General features: G+C 44.8%; 1 protein-coding gene across 1 annotated transcript in view; it reads right to left on the bottom strand.

Annotated features, from left to right (window-relative positions):
- The window catches only part of LOC311228054 (solute carrier family 22 member 2-like), a gene marked incomplete at its 5' end in the record, with an annotated part of 129335 nt that overhangs the window by 90797 nt on the left and 21201 nt on the right, over nucleotides 1-17337 (bottom strand). Inside the window, one exon of the mRNA XM_084313956.1 lies at nucleotides 13879-13982. Within this exon, the coding sequence (XP_084170082.1) occupies nucleotides 13879-13982 (104 nt within the window). The remainder of the gene's footprint in view (nucleotides 1-13878; nucleotides 13983-17337) is intronic.

Raw genomic sequence — 17337 nt, 5'->3', positions numbered from 1 at the left:
TTGAAGTTTGTCCCATGATCGGACAATAGGGTAGACGGTCTTCCTTTCCGTGATGTGAATCTACGGAAGGCCATAAGGAATGAGTCTGTGCTCATGGTCGGGAGAAGCTCGATGTGTATCGCTCTGGTGGTCATGCATTTGAATACAATACCCCACCGCTTCTCGGTTCCTCTTCCTTTCTTTATGTGCAGCGGGCCAAAGCAGTCCATACCCGTTGAGTGGAATGGCTTGTCACCGATTCGGAGGCGACATGGAGGAAGGTCAGCCATCCTTGGTATGCTGGGCTGCGCGCGCCACTTGCGGCAGTCTAGACATGTTCGCTGGAAGCGTCGTACCGCCTCTCTTCCTTGTAGGATCCAGTAACGACGTTTGATTTCCGCGAAGACTCTTTCTGCTCCTGCGTGATGTACATCCTCATCGTATTTCTTTATAATCAGCTCTGTGACCTTGTGTCGGCTGTTCAATACGATCGGGTATTTAATGTCATCCGGTAGATTGGGGGCTCTGCGTAGGCGACCACCCACTCTGATGAGGGTATGAGCGTCGCTCTCGGGGGCCAGATGAATTAATCTGCTGTCGGATGGGACGGGCTTTCCTCCCTGTAGACAGGCCAATTCATCGGGGAACAAGTCTTTCTGGGCTCGCTGCAGTAGAAGCAATTCTGCTTCCTCGTAGTTAGCTGCTGACATTTCAGCGGGGGACTTACACTCCGGGTGGTGCCGCAGGAATGTCCTTTGTTGTGCACTCTCTATGGACGTGCAATCGTCTATGTTAGGGTCGGTGGAGGCTACGGTGCTCAATCCACAGAACACAGACTTCTTATTTTCCACCTCCTCTGGACTTGCTTCCCTCGGGATAGGCATGAGCCACTGTCCTTCCGGGAGTCTTAGGAATGCGGGGCCGTCACTGTAAGCATTGTGACGGGTGAGGTCATCTAGGGGCATTCCCCGGGTGATGACGTCAGCTGGGTTCTGTTTTGTATCAACGTAGCGCCACTCTGTTTCTCCGGTTAACTCTTCGGTTAAGTCTTGAATCTCGGTGACTCTGACTCCCACGAAGACTTTGTACTTGCATGAGTCCGATTTGATCCAGGCGAGTACTGTCGTGGAATCTGACCACAGGATTGTTCTAGACACCGGTATGGTGAGCTCACGTTGGATGAGCGTGGCTAGGTGCGCTCCGGCTAGGGCTGCGCAGAGCTCTAGGCGTGGGATAGATTGTTGCTTGCGTGGGGCTATTCTCGGGCGGGCGAGGACAAATGCTGTGTAGATCTCTCCCCCCCTTTCTTGGGCCCGCAAGTAGGCTACTGATCCGTATGCGACCTCTGAGGCGTCACTGAAGACGTGTAAGTCCATTTTACATGTCTCTGGCCTCACCGTGGGTGGGAAGTAGCTTCGGCGCATATTAACGCCTGGGAGTGAGTGGAGCTCCATCTCCCACTCTCTCCAGGTGGATGCAAGGTGTGCGGGAATGGGGTCGTCCCAGCCCTGGTCCTTGTCCCACAATGCTCGTACAATCATTTTTGCCCTGGTGGTGTACGGTAGAATACATCCTAGCGGGTCATATTGTCGGGCGAGTGTTGTGTACACACTCCGTCTGGTGGTCGGCGCCGCCGCCGGCCTTCCCTGGTCCGTAGTCAGGGGCTTGTGTCTGTAGTGAAGCGAATCTGTTTTGAATCGCCACACCAATCCCAGGGTCATCTCCTGGGCTTCTCCCGGGATTGTAGCCATCCAGGTCTCGCTGCTGGCTGCCTTGTCCTCGGAGGAGAGGCTGCGCAGTACTTGCGGATCGCTGCTGGCCCACTGCCTGAGATCAAAGCCGCCTTTGATCAATGAGGCGCGGAGTTTAATCAGGAGAGCCTCGGCTTCTTCCTGGGTTGAAAGGCTTTGTAGACAGTTGTCTACGTAGAAGCTGTTCTTTACGCTGTGTCGGACCTCTTCGTCCGCTGCTGGGTCCTCTGCTACATGTTTCTGTAGTGCAAATGTAGCACAGCAGGGGCTGCACGTCGTTCCGAAGGGGAGGACTTCCCATTGGTAGATGGCTGGGTGCTCATCTCCTGGCTTCTCTCTCCATAGGAACCGTAACAGGGGCTTGTCCTCCTCTACTAATCTCACCTGCAGGAACATTCCTTTAATGTCCCCGCTGATGGCCACCTTTTCCTGGCGGAAGCGGAGTAGAACGCCGAGTAGGGAGGGGCCGAGTGTGGGACCGGGCAGTAACTCTTTATTCAGATTTTGGGATCCGATCTGGTAGCTGCAGTTAAATACTATGCGGTCTTTACCGTTGTGATGGACCTTGTGGTGAGGCACGTACCACGATTCAGTGGTCTGGTCAGCCTCTTTAATGTCCATCTTTGTGACGTGTCCCGCTGTGATGAGCTTCTCAATCTCAGCGCGGTATACACTCTCTTGGGCGGGGTTCTTGGCTAAGCGCCGCTCCGTGTTCAGCAGGTACCGTTCTGTGGCGTCTGTCTTGGCGTGGAAAGTAGGCATTCCTTCTCGCCGTAGGAGTGGCGTGGCGTATCTCAACACGCCGTTGACCGGGACTCTCTTGGTCCCTGTCTCGAGGAGGTGAATGGCGTAAATGTCATCTTTAGAGCGAATGTCTTTCCTTCCGTTCTTAAAGGGCATTTGTTCCAAGGTCCATAGCCGCTCTACGTGTTGCAGGAGTGCGGTTTCTCCCTCCGTGACTCGGGAGTGGAGACATCTAGTGGCTGTACTTCGGTTGAGAGATTTGGCGAGAGGGCCTTGGAGAGTCCATCCCAAACGGGTCTCGACTGCTGCAGGACAGCCTCGGGGTCCGGTATGAACCCGGTCTATCGGGACAATGAGGTCTGCATGGTCGGAGCCTATCAACAGGGTCGGCATAGCATTGTCTATGAGCGGGATCGGTAACTTGCGCAGATGTGCATATTTCTCCATCAGCTTGGCGACGGGGTATGTGTACCGCGACAGTCCTATTTCTTGGCTGGTGAAAGCGTCTGTAATCTGGTACCGTCGCTCAGGCTGGCCGCTTGCTGCGATAGAGAATGAGACATTCTCGCCCTTTATCGTCTTCAAATCTCGTCTTATTGTCCGAATTGTCATTTGGGTTTCGCTTCCCCGCAGCCCTAGCTGGGCCGCAGCGGAGGCGAGCAGAAGGGTCTTCTCTGACCCGTCATCGAGGACGGCGTAAGTGTCCAGGACTTTATTCTGGTAGCTTAGTGTCACACGCACTACTTTTAGGAGTACTCGGGCTCCACTGCTGCTGGCGGGATCGATGTACATGACGCTCGCTTTGCTGCTGGATGGTGCGGGTGAAGGGCGCCGTCTGTTACTGTCGTGAAGTATGTCCAGATGGGCTCCATCGCATTGGTGCACCTTTTCTTTAAGCGGCATTCGGCTGCCATGTGTGAGCGCGCACAGCGAAAACAGCGCTTGTTGGACTTTATCCATTGACTTGCTTCCTCCGCGTTCAGCTTGGGGAAGGAGTCACATTGCGCTAGCCAGTGTTCTTTCTCACAGTAGGGGCACACTATCTTCCACTTCTCCGTTCTGGAGGGGGTACTGTGGCTCCTGCTGCTCGGTACTGACTCCGATTGGTGCATCACAGTCACCGATCTTCTTCCATCATTTAGTCGTCTGGTTCCTTCTCTGGAGCCAGGGGTGCTCCGTCCGAATGTATCTAGCCGTAGGCTGCTGACTTCTCTCGCCAGGAAGTCTGCTAGATCGAGGAGGTTCGGTTCGGGGCCATTCGAGTCTCGGTGGTCTCTCTGCCGCCTAAAACGCTCCTGTCGAGCGGGCGGCAGCTTCTCCAAGATCCTTTCCACATTTGAGTTGGCGTAAAGTTCATGCCTCCCCTTCTCTCTCTGCGCTCCCAACATCCCTACCAGGGACTGCACTCTGATGGACAGGTCGTCCAGTGCTCGATTGTCTATTGCTGGGGGTAAGCGGTCGATGTGTCGGATCTCCTGGATCACGTAATCCCATATGCGCCCATACCTCTGGTCCAATGCTACCAGCGCTGCTGTGTATGGGGTGGTGGAAGTCGCGTAGGCGAGCGCTATATTATGTGCGCGGGGTACCTTTAAGTGCTTCAGTAGGATGGCGTATTTATGGCGTTCATCCAATACATCCACCAACATGGTCTCCAGACACATGCGGAGTTCTGTATACTGGGCCCGGTTCTCTTGGGTGAAGTCGGGTACCATAGGCGTGCCAATGTATGACGCTGACTGTGGATACATCGGCGAGCGTTGGGGGAGAGGCCTCCTAGGCGAGTCTCCTCCCGCTCCTTGGTATGGGCTGGTACCGGCAGTGTACCATGGCCCGCTTGTCCAGGTGCTGTTCCTCGGTGCGGGTCGTGCGTCGTGCTCACCCGTGTATAGAGTCGGGGGTCTGTAGCGCAGCTCCGCGGGAGTATAGCCTGGGCTGTACCGGACCTCCTGGTCCGGTAGAGTACTGTGCTGTCGTCGGGCGTGGTTCTCCTCCTCTTCCTCTCCGTCTTCAGTTAGGTCATCCAGTGCTTGTAGTCTCTGGTTTAGCCTCTCCACAGGATATGCTGCTCCTTCCCGGTTGCTAGGTCTCGCTTGGACCGGTGGGGGGAGGTGGTCTGTGGGGGGTATAGACCTCGTCTGTTGGTCAAGTTCAGGGTTGTTTACTCGGCTAGGGGATGCCGCCCTAGAGGTGTGTCTAGACGAGTTCCTGGAGCCTCTGGCGGAGGGAGAGGGTGTTGTCCGTCTGATCAGCTGTTCTATTAGTTGCGCTTGCTGTCTGTCGCGCTCTGCGTCCCGTAGAGCACCAGCAGCTGCTCGCTGGCTGTCTGCTCGGTCTCGGGCCACATTCTCTTCCCTCTGAATGCGTCTTATTTCTAGACGTATATGCTCTTCTTCGCTCCGCTGCTGGATCTGCAGTCGGTCGCGTTCAGCAGCGGCGTTCAGGCTGATGAGGAAGGCCTGCTGTAGGGTCCTCTCTGCCTCGCTGGGAGAAGGCGGTTGTATAGGGGAGCCTTCCCTCGGGGTACTCCTTGCGGAGCCTTGGAGCTCTATCTCCACGGTGCTCTCCCCGTCTTCTTCCGTGCCGAGTTCTCTCTCGGTAGCGTTGTATTCCTCCCGGGACTCATCGGGGACTACTTCTTCAGTACTGGCGGGGTGTGAAGTCATGTCTGGTTCCCACTGGTCCCCACCGTGAACTTGGTCAGTTACATTAGAACCCGTAGGGGCCTCTATGGTCGGGGTAGTCTGGGCGTTGGGGTTAGACATACTTTTACTTTCTAGTTTTACCGCGTTTACTGTTAGTAGAAGACTAGGTTGTTGACTGACAGCGTAAGCCTCTAAGTACTGAGGGAGCCGTCGTTCGCGCTGCGGGCGTTGGTTAGGAGGATCGTTTCGTGGAGTGTTCATCATAGGCCATTTCAATATTAATAACACTATATTAATATTACACTAATTACCCTCCGGCTCGAAGGACCAATTGTAACTGAGGGGTACAATTCCCTGACTGTATTACTAGATATGATACTTACTACCACTACCTTTGTACTTAATATTCGGCCACCCAGTACTCGGCATAAATATATTATGATGAACACTGTCACGTAGATGAAACGGATCCAACACAAATGTACGAATTAGAAAGAGGTCTTTATTTCTACACAGCGATGGTGTGTAGAGCAAGCACTTAATCAAATCAATCACATTTATGAATGGGAATTAGTATGCACTTTTATGGCAAGAGTATTCGTCGGTATATCAATAGAGAATGTCCAATCTCTGAAGGCGCAGGTGGTACATATACGACCTGGAATAGTTAAGGAATAACAGCAATGATACTTTAATGATTATAGACTGGATACACTAGGGGGGGGGGTTAATCCGGTCGCTTGTAAGCCGACAGGAGTAGGAAGGGGGGGGGGGGTAGAGTCCGGCTGCCTCATCCGGCCAAGGGTATCCCAGGTGAACCCACTGTAGTGCCGTTCAATGCGCCGGCGATCCTTGGACCGCAGATGAAAGCAGATGGACTCTTTGTGGGCCGGCGTCCTCCGGTCCACGGAGGAGAGACGTGAAGCGACCTCGTCTTGCAGAGCGTCTCCTCACCTTGCGTCCTCTCCAGGGGGGGGGGTTCCAACAGGGGGTCTTTATCCATGGAATAATCAACGTATACAAAGCATAATCCGTGCCTGGGAAGGCGGGCTGTCGTCGGTAGAATAATCCGGTATACAGGTCCACTCGCTCGTCGGCTCTGGGGCTCCTCGGGTGCAATCTCACATGGGGTCGATCATCCTGGATAAGCAGCCAGTTTTCTGCCCGAAACGATGGGGTGCTGACTACGGTAGTATTCTCACCGCACGAAGCACTATATATTAACAGACTATTATTAGCTTAATAGACTACGTCCAACTCGACGATATAGTGCCAAATATGACTATTCAAATATTAATATACACGATGTCTCAATACCGATGGTAGGCCGAACTTGGCCTTACTCCCACACGTGGCGTCGCGGGGAGGCTTTACGTCTGTCACTCTATTGGAGGGTAAGAAACTGGACTGAAAAGGAAGTCCTACTTTAGTAGCGCAGTATATATACGCACTATGAACAAATAGTCCCATTAGTGGTGCGGTAGCCAGATTCCTACGCGGAACTAGGACTTGTTCGTACATGTTGAGCGGTACGTTTGAACTGGGTCTGGGGGGTATGGCAGCCTGGCACCAAGGTCTCGACCAATAGTAGAATGGAGACTATTATGGGATGTTCAGTAGGCTAGAATGGATATTCAATGCATATTGTACAAGGAATATACAAGGGATATCAGGGAATATTAGAGAATATACAAATACAATTAAATATATATATATAATAAATATATATATTCGGTTTAATCTGGCCCTTCACAACAGTTACTTAGTTGGGTAGAAGGGTAAAGGACTAAGGGTCTTCTACATTTACTTGCGCCATATTTATATGCACAGTGAACAAATAGTGCCACTCTCTTTTCGGTAGCCGTATTCCTGCGCAGAGCCGGGGCTAGTAGAGACATGTCTCGTCGGTACCATTGAACTTGGCTCCAAGGGGCTTGTCCCCTGGCGCCAGGTCCTTGTCCAATAAGAGAATGAACTATTATGGGCTATAGTAGGCTAAAGGGATATTCCGTGTATATGAACAAGGAATATACAAGGGATATCAAACGATATACAAATACTATTCAATATATATCCATAAATAAATATATATATTCGGTTTAATCTGATCCTTCGTAACACTAACCCTAACCCTATGGTGAAAGGTGTAATACATTTATGCAGTTTGCTCAGTGGTGGCCAAAATTATTAGAACACTTGGCATATTTAAGAGTTTTCAGTTGTTGTTGTTGTTGTTCTTCAATTGACCATTAAAATAGTATCACTGTTAGCTAGCCAAATTCGTTAGCTGATGTTAGCTTCTGCAGGGCAGTTTCACTGGCAGTGTTAGGTATCCTAGCTAGCTAACTGTAAAGGACAGGAACAGTCAATTATCATGTTTTTGTTTCATTTTGTGAAAAATGCACTTTGTAATATATTTGCTTTTCAAAAGCTCATAAACACTGTTGGTGACTTGAGCATAATTATTAACTTAGCTACTGTAGCTGTTCTTGTCATTTTAAGCTATCATGAATGCAATGCTTTTTACTATAATTATATAATTTTCTTATCTCTCCTAGGGTCATTATTGAAGTATTTTGGCACCCCACCTCCTGCCTATAATGTTCAAGAGGATATACCAGCCCAGGTGGATATTGACCAAGCTCAGGAGGACACATTAGCCAAGGTACATGATCCCTTTCAAAGTGCTCATATTCATAACTGTTCTTAAAGTCTTACATTTAATAATCACAATTTTGGGCCTTAAAAAGTCAGTCTTAAATGGTATTGATTAGGAAATGACTTCTATGTTGCGATAACTTCTCTCTATCATGTTTAAATGTGTTTGGGGGGGAAATGGCGGGGCTGCCTGAATACTTTAGACAACAAATGTTTGTTTCCGCGTCTCTGATTGGCCAGGTCATTTCTGGTCATGTGACATGTACGCCCAATCGTGGGACCGTAAGTGTCTACACTGGTTAAGCTCAGGTGCTCTTTCGGAGTTGGTTAAGGTTAGAGTTTGTCTTAGAGCATGGCGATAGAACGCCAGGTAGTTTGCAGGCTGTTAGACCCGGAAATAGGCGCAGAACTTGCTGTCCCACGATTGGCGCACATGTCACATGACCTGGCCAATCAGAGCGCAAAACTCGCACGCGGAAACAAACATTTGTTGTTGAAAGTATTCACCCGTCCGGGCTGCAGAGTAACAGCCTATCAGGCCAATACATATGGAATTACTTCTTAGTCATTTTCCTTAATAGTTCTTTAGATATTTATTAGATTCCATTGAAAGGGGTCTTAAAAAGGTCTTAAAGATTCTTAAATGTTACCTGTTGAAACTTGCAGGAACCCTGTCCGTTACCTTCAGTGAGACCATAACACCTGCCCATCATGAAGATGACGTGTCACCCACCTCTGCAAGCAGCAGTATCACCATCACCACTAAAGGTTTGACCTCACAAGACCCTGCACTATGGCCAAGTGTCATAGGCCATACCCAACAATGTTGTAATAAACGTTGTTATTTTGCTACCTTTACGATTAATTGCGAATATTTTCATCTTGAGCTATAGATTGTGGATAAATACGCACAGAAAGGTACACCATGCCAACGCTAATGCTTTATTTATCTAAAACGAGACTATTTAGAAATGGTAAATGGGGAAATACATTGCATTCCACAGAGGGTGGAACAGGAAAAAAACGAAAATGACGTAACCACTACACCTCCCTATACAGGTCAAAGATAGTTTCCTCCCCAAAATACAGCGAACATGGCTTCTGTATTCGGTTAGCACAGACTCAGTCTTCTGTTTGATATTATAAAAAAAAAATTATGAATAAATGCCTTGTAGTTAAAAAAAAGCTTGAATTTCTGACTACTTTATTACATTTCTTTTTTTTTATCTCTCCTGTCCTCCCCCATTTTTTAACTAACCAGCCACCACTGACACACAGTGGGGGATGTTTAAAAAAAATAATTGTCTACTGTCTAACTGTATCCATGCATGTTTGACTGTGCCTGCAGGTGAGAACTCATCAAGAAGGTGTCTCAAGTGTACCTACACAATCTACAGATGGACGACAGCACAGTCTGCAGCACGTGAGCCCACAAAGGCAGCATTTATTGACCCAGAGACCTCAGACAGCCACAGCCGGTCCACGTCTGAGAGCCCAATAGCAGAGGCCACTGGAGGCCAGAGCAACCATGATCGTTCACCAGGTCAGAGCCGGTATCAAAGAGTCAATTATAGGCACAACTCCCAATATTATACGTGTACAAACACTGTGGGCTAGATCCACAAAAAATGGATTGCATGGTGCTAATTGCACCATTACTTACAATTCATCATGAATTGAAAATGGGGGACCCTGATGTAAACAAGACGAAAGTCTTTCTCTGGTCTGCATCCCATTAACAATTGTGTGTATTTAGCCATACTGTACTTCTCTGGATCATGTTTAAATGTGTTTGGGGGGGAAATGTACAGGCTGCAAAGTAAGCAGTATGGTAATAGCAAATACATGGAATTACTTCTTAGTAATTGTCCTTAATAGTTCTTTGCTGGTATGGCAACATATTAGATTATATTGAAAGTGGTCTTAAAAGGTCTTAAATGTAACCTGTTGAAACTTGCAGGAACCCTGTCCGTCAACATCCACCTTCAGTGAGACCATAACACCTGCCCATCATGAAGATGACGTGTCACCCACCTCTACAAGCAGCAGTATCACCACCACCACTAAAGGTTTGACCTCACAAGACCCTGCACTATGGCCAAGTAGGCCATACCCAACAATGTGGTATCAAGGGGACCAATACAGGTCAAAGATATTGTTTTTCCCCAAAATCCAGCGAACATGGCTTCTGTATTCGGTGTAGTCAGTCTTCTGTTTGATATTATAAAAAAAATATATATGATGAATAAATGCCTTGTAGTTAAAGAAAGCTTGAATTTCGGACTTCTTTATTACTTTTAATCTCTCCCGTCCTCCCCAATTTTTTAACGCACCAGCCACCAATGACACACACATTGTGGGATGTTTTAAAAATAAAATGTTTGCTTCACCAAAAATTTGGTCAGCAGCCGCCACTGCACATCACATATACCATTTACCATTTACCATATAGTCCCTTTTGAGCCATGTCTTCAGGCTGGACGTGAATCTAACAGCATTGACTACGATTTTCAGGTCACTGGGCAGACAGCTGCAGAATACAAAAATTACTCCTTCCCCATACAACTCCTGTATCTGACTGGCACAACCAAGATATTTCACAGATGTTTTGTCGGTGAGAACAGTATCTCCTATTCTAATGTTAAAACCTGGTGATTTTCTGAGCCTGACCTTTGACCCAAATAGGATGGACTCAGTCTTCCCCACATGGAGGGACAGCTTGTTGTAGCCTAGCCAGTCACTAACCATCTCTAGTTCTGCACTCAATATCTGCTCAACCACTTGTTTGTCTTTATGAGACACTAGTAAGACCTCGGTTTACTGTATTACATGGTCAACAATTGTGGTTATAATTTCATTTGAGACAGATGTTCTTCTGCCTCCTTGGCCACGACCCCGTCCATGACCCTGTCCTTCGTTGTGCAACCTCAGCTGCACCAACTTGCTCCATGTTGCTCCTTTCTTCAGGTTTATAAGCAGCTTTTTATGTAGTGGTGAAGATATTATCAATTGTATTGCAATGCTACTCACCTGGGCAAGGCTGTTGAAGGTAATGAGACATTAGTACAAACACCTGTTGGAATTGATTTAGTGATCTGCCTGTGTAGCAATAAGCAATTGAACATTGATGTAGTATTAGGTGGCTGTATTATGAGACTGGAGCATATGATTTAGAGTTTTGCACTTTGTATTAACAGTTTTGCACTTGATATGTAAGCATAGCATTTAGTATCTTAGAGTATGCATTTTTAAAGTCAGTTTAGCAATTAGCATTTTGAGTTTTGCACATTGAAACTCTGATGTGCAAAATGCATCAAAGCAGTCGTAAAAAACTGTAACAAGAGCCCCAAACAATGGAAGGTAGTGTATTGTTTTGAATTGATTGTATGTTATGTGCAGTGCCTAACAGTGGTGTTGATAGTATGCCAATGAACATAACAGAGATCATTTTGTTTGGCCCCCCTCTTCCACCCAAACACTCTCCAACAGCCTAGGACAACTCTCCACCCACCTCAAACCCCACGTCAAGAGCCTGGGTGTAATCTTTGATCTTCAAGGCACTATCGGGTGCAGTACCCCTATACATCACCGAGCTCATCACCCCCTACGTAGCACCCAGGTCACTAAGATCCTCCAACCAGGCTCGGCTGCCCCCCCCCCCCCCCCCAGCACCAGACTAAAAAAGAGAGGCGATCGCTCCTTCAAGGCCGTAGCCCTCAAACTATGGAACCAGCTTCCCCTGGAGATTCGATCTGCCCCTACGCTGGAGACATTTAAGGCCCGTTTAAAAACCCACTTTTATTCCCTAGCCTTCGATTAATCCTGATTCTCGGTTACCCTAACCCACACACTCCCATGCAATTTTATCCTGGCCCCTCCCTCTTGTATCTCTTCTTGTGCTCCTCTGTCCCCGGTGTGCTATACTGTACTTTGTGCTCCCCTATCCGCTTGTCCTTTTGTACTGTCCTGTCCTGTTGTGCCTTTTTATATTTGTGTATTTTATAGGACATTGATTTTATGCTTTGACTGTACTGTACAGCACTTTGGTTGGCTCTCGAGCTTTTAAATGTGCTCTATAAATAAATTACTTGACTTGACTATAACCTGTATACAGCCTGATGGGATCCAGCCTTTCTAAAGGGTCTAGAGACATGATTTTAACTGCTAAAACCATTATATTTGTTTGTTAACACACAAAAAAAAAGAAACATGAAATCCCTCCCCCCCATGGGGACCGGTCCCCATGGGGGGAGGGATTTCAGGTTTCTTTTTTTTTAAGAGTTGGGAAAATGTCAAGTGGTTTTTGTGTTAACAAAAAATTCAAATGATTTTAGCAGTTAAAATCATGTCTCTAGACCCTTTAGAAAGGCTGGATCCCATCAGGCTGTATACAGTCATGTGGTCCGCATGAGGTAGTATAAACCAGTAGATATCAGATTTTTTTTTTTTGGAGAGTTTTGAAAATGTCAAGTGGTTTTTGTGTTAACAAAAAAATATAATGATTTTAGCAGTTAAAATCATGTCTCTAGACCCTTTAGAAAGGCTGGATCCCATCAGGCTGTATACAGTCATTGGTCCCCACGATGTAGCATAAACCCGTATAGGGGTGTGTGTGTGTGTGTGTGTGTGTGTGTGTGTGTGTGTGTGTGTGTGTGTGTGTGTGTGTGTGTGTGTGTGTGTGTGTGTGTGTGTGTGTGTGTGTGTGTGTGTGTGTGTGTGTGTGAGATATATAGAGAGAGAGAGAGAGAGAGAGAGAGAGAGAGAGAGAGAGAGAGAGGGGGTGAGAGAGATGAGGAAGGGGCAAGAGAGAGAGAGAGGGGGGGGTGGTGTGATTACTCAGCCCTTGTGTGGGTGAATGTAACAAGTTCCTAACGTTTTATTTCATGCACACTTTATTCATTGTTTTAAATTATTATTTTCTTTTAAGTTATTTTGTGCATCACTCTGTTTTGAATTTGATGCAAATTTGCAATGCATGAGGGTCATCCTTTTGTGTTAAATGGCTGCATAAAGCAAGCATTTGTTGACTCTCATGTTGATAAGAGTATTAAAACTTGGAACTTGAAAAATATCCGTTTAAGGTAGATAACAAATAAAAATAAATAAATGCGATTAATTTGCGATTAATCGCGAGTTAACTATGGACAATCATGCGATTAATCGCAATTAAATATTGTTATCGATTGACAGCACTATTCTGAATGTTTCCTTTCAAGAGAGACCAGACTCATGCATGTGCTATAAGTGGTTCAATAATAGTGACCAATTTACTTTGGTTGGATGCCACACTTATTTTCGTTGTACTGTACTTGTGCTGTATAATGACAATATATTTTTATCTAATCTAATCTAATTTTTATCAGTTGCCTGTGGAATTGTCTAATCGAATCGAATCTAATCGAATAGACTCTAGTAGTATAGGCATAGTAGCATAGTATAGTAGAAGATAGTAGTTTAAACATAGTAGGTAGTAGTATAGGCATAGTAGCATAGCACCACAATGGAAATAAAGGTTTTATTGTGTTTCAATCCTTGACGGTTTTAAATTATATGTGATGGCTGTACATGTTGTGTATCAGTATTGTATGTGATTTTAGATTGTCCAATAAATGCAATCAATCAATCATAGTAGTATAGACATAGTAGCCTTGTATACACTGTTCAAGGGAACATATAATAATTACAATGTAACTCCAAGTCAATCACACTTCTAGGATATCAACCTGTCCAGTTAGGAAGCAACACTGATTGTGAATCAATTTCACCTGCTGTTGTGCAAATGGAACAGACAACAGGTGGAAATGAGAGGCAATTTGCAAGACAACCCCTGGTTCTGCAGGTGGTGGCCACAGACCATTTCCCTGTCCTCATCCTTTCTGGCTGACTTTTGGTTACTTTTGCATTTTGCCAGGGCCCTCACTGCTAGAGGTAGCATGAGGCGGTGTCTGCAACCCACAGAAGTTGCTCGGGTAGTGCAGCTCAGTGCCTGTGCAGGTATAACAGTAACAACTGGACAAACGTTTGGACAGAGCTGTACCTGTAAACCAGTGGGACTATGATAAAAGCTTACCTATTAGCAAGGTAACAAATCACGGCCTTACCTGTCGGCCAGATAGCCAATAGTGATGCTGCCAACCAGGAATCCCATGTTGAGAGTGGCCTGGTACATATCCACCAGCCAGCCATCTGCACACACTAGGTCAAACTGATAATAACACACACACACACACACACACACACACACACACACACACACACACACACACACACACACACACACACACACACACACACACTAGGTTAAACTGAGAACAGGGCAAGAGAGAGAAGTGAGATTCGGCACCTGTCTCATTATGCAAAACACGATTGATTGATTGTAGCCACGCCCCTTTTTGGAGAGGTTTAAGGGGGCGGGACTTAGGGTAGGTTATTTTGAGATGATTTATGACCCCCCTAGGGCTTCTCTGATTGGTCGAGGATGTAAGGAGGCGGGACATCCGGTTTTGAGGGAGGGACATCCGGTTTCGGAAGGGGTGGGCCGTCTGGTTACGGAAGGGGAGGAGTTTTCAGATTTTTTTCAAAATAAAGGTTTTATTTTTTTTTCAAAAAAATAAAGTCCTTCAAAATAAAAGATTCAAATTTTTTTTTTAGATTCAAAAGTTTTTTTTATTTTCAGATTGTATGTATTCCAAGGTTTTCAGAATATGTATTTCTGTATTCCAAAAGTCTTAAGAATATATCTTCACAATATGTTTTATGTGTATCTTCACAATATGTATTTCCAAGGTTTTTCAGAAAAATACAATATCTTCACAATATGTTTTATGTGTATCTTCAGAATATAGTTTCACAACAATCTTAAGAATAAATGTGTGTGGTTTAAGTTACACAATTAAGAATATATGTATATCTTCAGAATAAAATACATTTTGTGTATTCCAAATGCTAAATGTAAAATACAATGTGTGTTTTCTTCAGAAAGTGCATTTATTTCAAATGTGTGTGTGTTTTCTTAATGCCAAAAGCCAAATGTAAAATACATTTTGTGTATGAATCTATTATTCTTCAGAAAGTGCATTTATTTCAAATGGTGAGTGTGTATTTCTTATGAAAGTGCATTTTCTTCCAAGTGATGTTTGTATCTTAAGAATAAGTCTATCTTCTGTCTGTTTGCTGTTGGTGTGTAGAAAGAATTCTCCCCTGCTCTGTGTGTCTCCACACTGTAGGCTGTCTCCTCTCTCAAATGTCTCTCAGTAGACTGAAATGAAACGCTGCAGGTTCTCTGAAAATTCTGATAGTGACAACCCCTGTAGCAGTCATAGTTCATAGGGTGAATGACTAGGGCCAATAAGATGGCTCAAAACCATCTGCCAAAAGCAGATTTATGACTCTGCGACTTCCCGTTTCTGTAGAAAAAACGGCCCCCAAGGTGGGTGTATGTGTCTGTGTGTGTATTCCAAGGTTTACAGATTAAACATTTAAACTGTGTGAGAATTAAGTTACAGAAGTTACAAGGTTGAAAATTTGGCCCCATAATTACTCATGCGATCCGGATATGGCGTGAATCACAAAAAAAAAATCCTAACCCACAAGAATGGCACAACCATACTCCCTTATTCAATAACAATGCTCTCTTAATTGGAAAACGACCTATAAGATTCCCTATATGGGAAAAGCAAGGCATACACTCATTAGGGGATATTTTTAACAAACAGGGTTTTTGTAGTGATAAAGAAATACGCAAAAAATTTAATCTCACCAAGTCCACATGGCTTTTTCACAAACAGTTAGAGCTATGTTTGAAGTCTCACGGTGTTCCATTAGACAGACCAATTGAACACCACAGATACCACAAATTCTTCTACTCAAGAGAGACATCGAGAGGTTTTGTTTCAGAATTTTATCATCAATTACTAACGTCCTCGTATGAAACCCTCCAACTTGACTCTGTCTGGAGGAGGGATATACCAGACCTGGAAAATGACTTTGATTGGCAAGGAGCCTGGGCAAATGTCCGACTTACATCAAGGAACCCGGATCATCAACAAATCAATCTTAACTATATTCACAGGACATACTTGACTCCTATAAGACTGTGCCGAATGGGGCTCAAACAAGATTCCAAATGCACCCAATGTACAAATGGGGACGAAGGGACATTTATGCACATGTATTGGGACTGCTCACCAGTTAAGGCATTCTGGAAAGATGTGACCCAACAAATATCAAAACTCGTATCTTGGAATATACCTGTACACCCCTCGGTATTGCTGTTGAATGATGTTTTTGAGTTTGCAGTGAATCCACAGCTAAAGAGATTGGTTTTATCGGGTATCACAGTAGCCAAAAAGCTGATCGCATCACGCTGGTTTCAACCGGAAAAAATGTGCCGTAAAGTTTGGTTTCTTACATATCTCGATGTAATTTACCATGAAATATCTACAGCAAGAATTCTGGGTCTCAATGAATCCAAAATGTCAATGTGGTTAGAAGTGGTGGAGAGAATAAAAGCTAGCTTATAATGGTAGTGTCTGGTTAGGTGCGAGGGATAGTGGAGGTACTTCTCAAGGTGGGGTCCGGGAGGGGGGGTTTCGAGCTGAGCATATGTATGTAGGGTTTTTTTTTTAGATAACAGGTATTATGGGTATATCTTATATAAAACAACTAACCAAAATGTGATCTCATTGGATGTGCCCTGACAATTAATGCTTGTATATCTTATCGTGTGTTGTCATGTTTGTTTATATGTTTGTTTTAAAAAAGAATAAAAAAATAAAATACAAAAAGAAGTTACAAGGTTGAATACATTTTGTGTATTCCAAAGTCTTGGGAATTTGTGTAATCCAAATGCTAAATGTAAGATACATTTTATGTATTCCAAATTACAAATGTAATGTGTCTAATGTGTTTAAGCAAAAGTCTAAATAAAAGAAAATACTTTTGAATCTAAAAAAAAAAGAGTTGTAACCACAATAAGTATGTATGTATGTATGTATGTATGTATGTATGTATGTATGTATGTATGTATGTATGTATGTATGTATGTATGTATGTATGTATGTATGTATGTATGTATGTATGTATGTATGTATGTATGTATGTATGTATGTATTTTAGTTTCTTGGATAAAGACATAATCTTTATACACTTGTGTTTAAGCAAAAGAAAATTACAAATGTATCCCCTTAATGCTCTTTGGGTGCCAAAGTGCACCATTTCATTAGCATGCAAGGGTCTAGGGTTTGAATATATCCTTAATACGGTCCTGTGAAGTGTTTTTTATTTAAAATAGATTCTTTAAAAAGGTTGCATTACAGTGTTTTATATTATTCACATTAATTATTACACATATATTACACTATATATGATAGCTTAAAGAGTAGGGCTGAAAATATAAAGTACAGAAAAGATCTATGTGTGTCTGTGGGTGTGTGTCTCTGTTCGGGGGTGCGAACAGGGCCCCTTCTTAGGTGCTAAAACACAGCATGGGGGGCGTGAAGATTAGGGCACATGCAAACTCAACACACATTTACAGTCATCATTCAAATGGTTTATATCTT

Source organism: Notolepis coatsorum, assembly GCF_963971535.1.
Source record: "Notolepis coatsorum genome assembly, chromosome: 5".
Classification (NCBI taxonomy): Eukaryota; Metazoa; Chordata; class Actinopteri; order Aulopiformes; family Paralepididae; genus Notolepis; species Notolepis coatsorum.
Note: the sequence above shows the minus strand (reverse complement) of the source record. Positions and strands in the feature narration are given on the sequence as shown.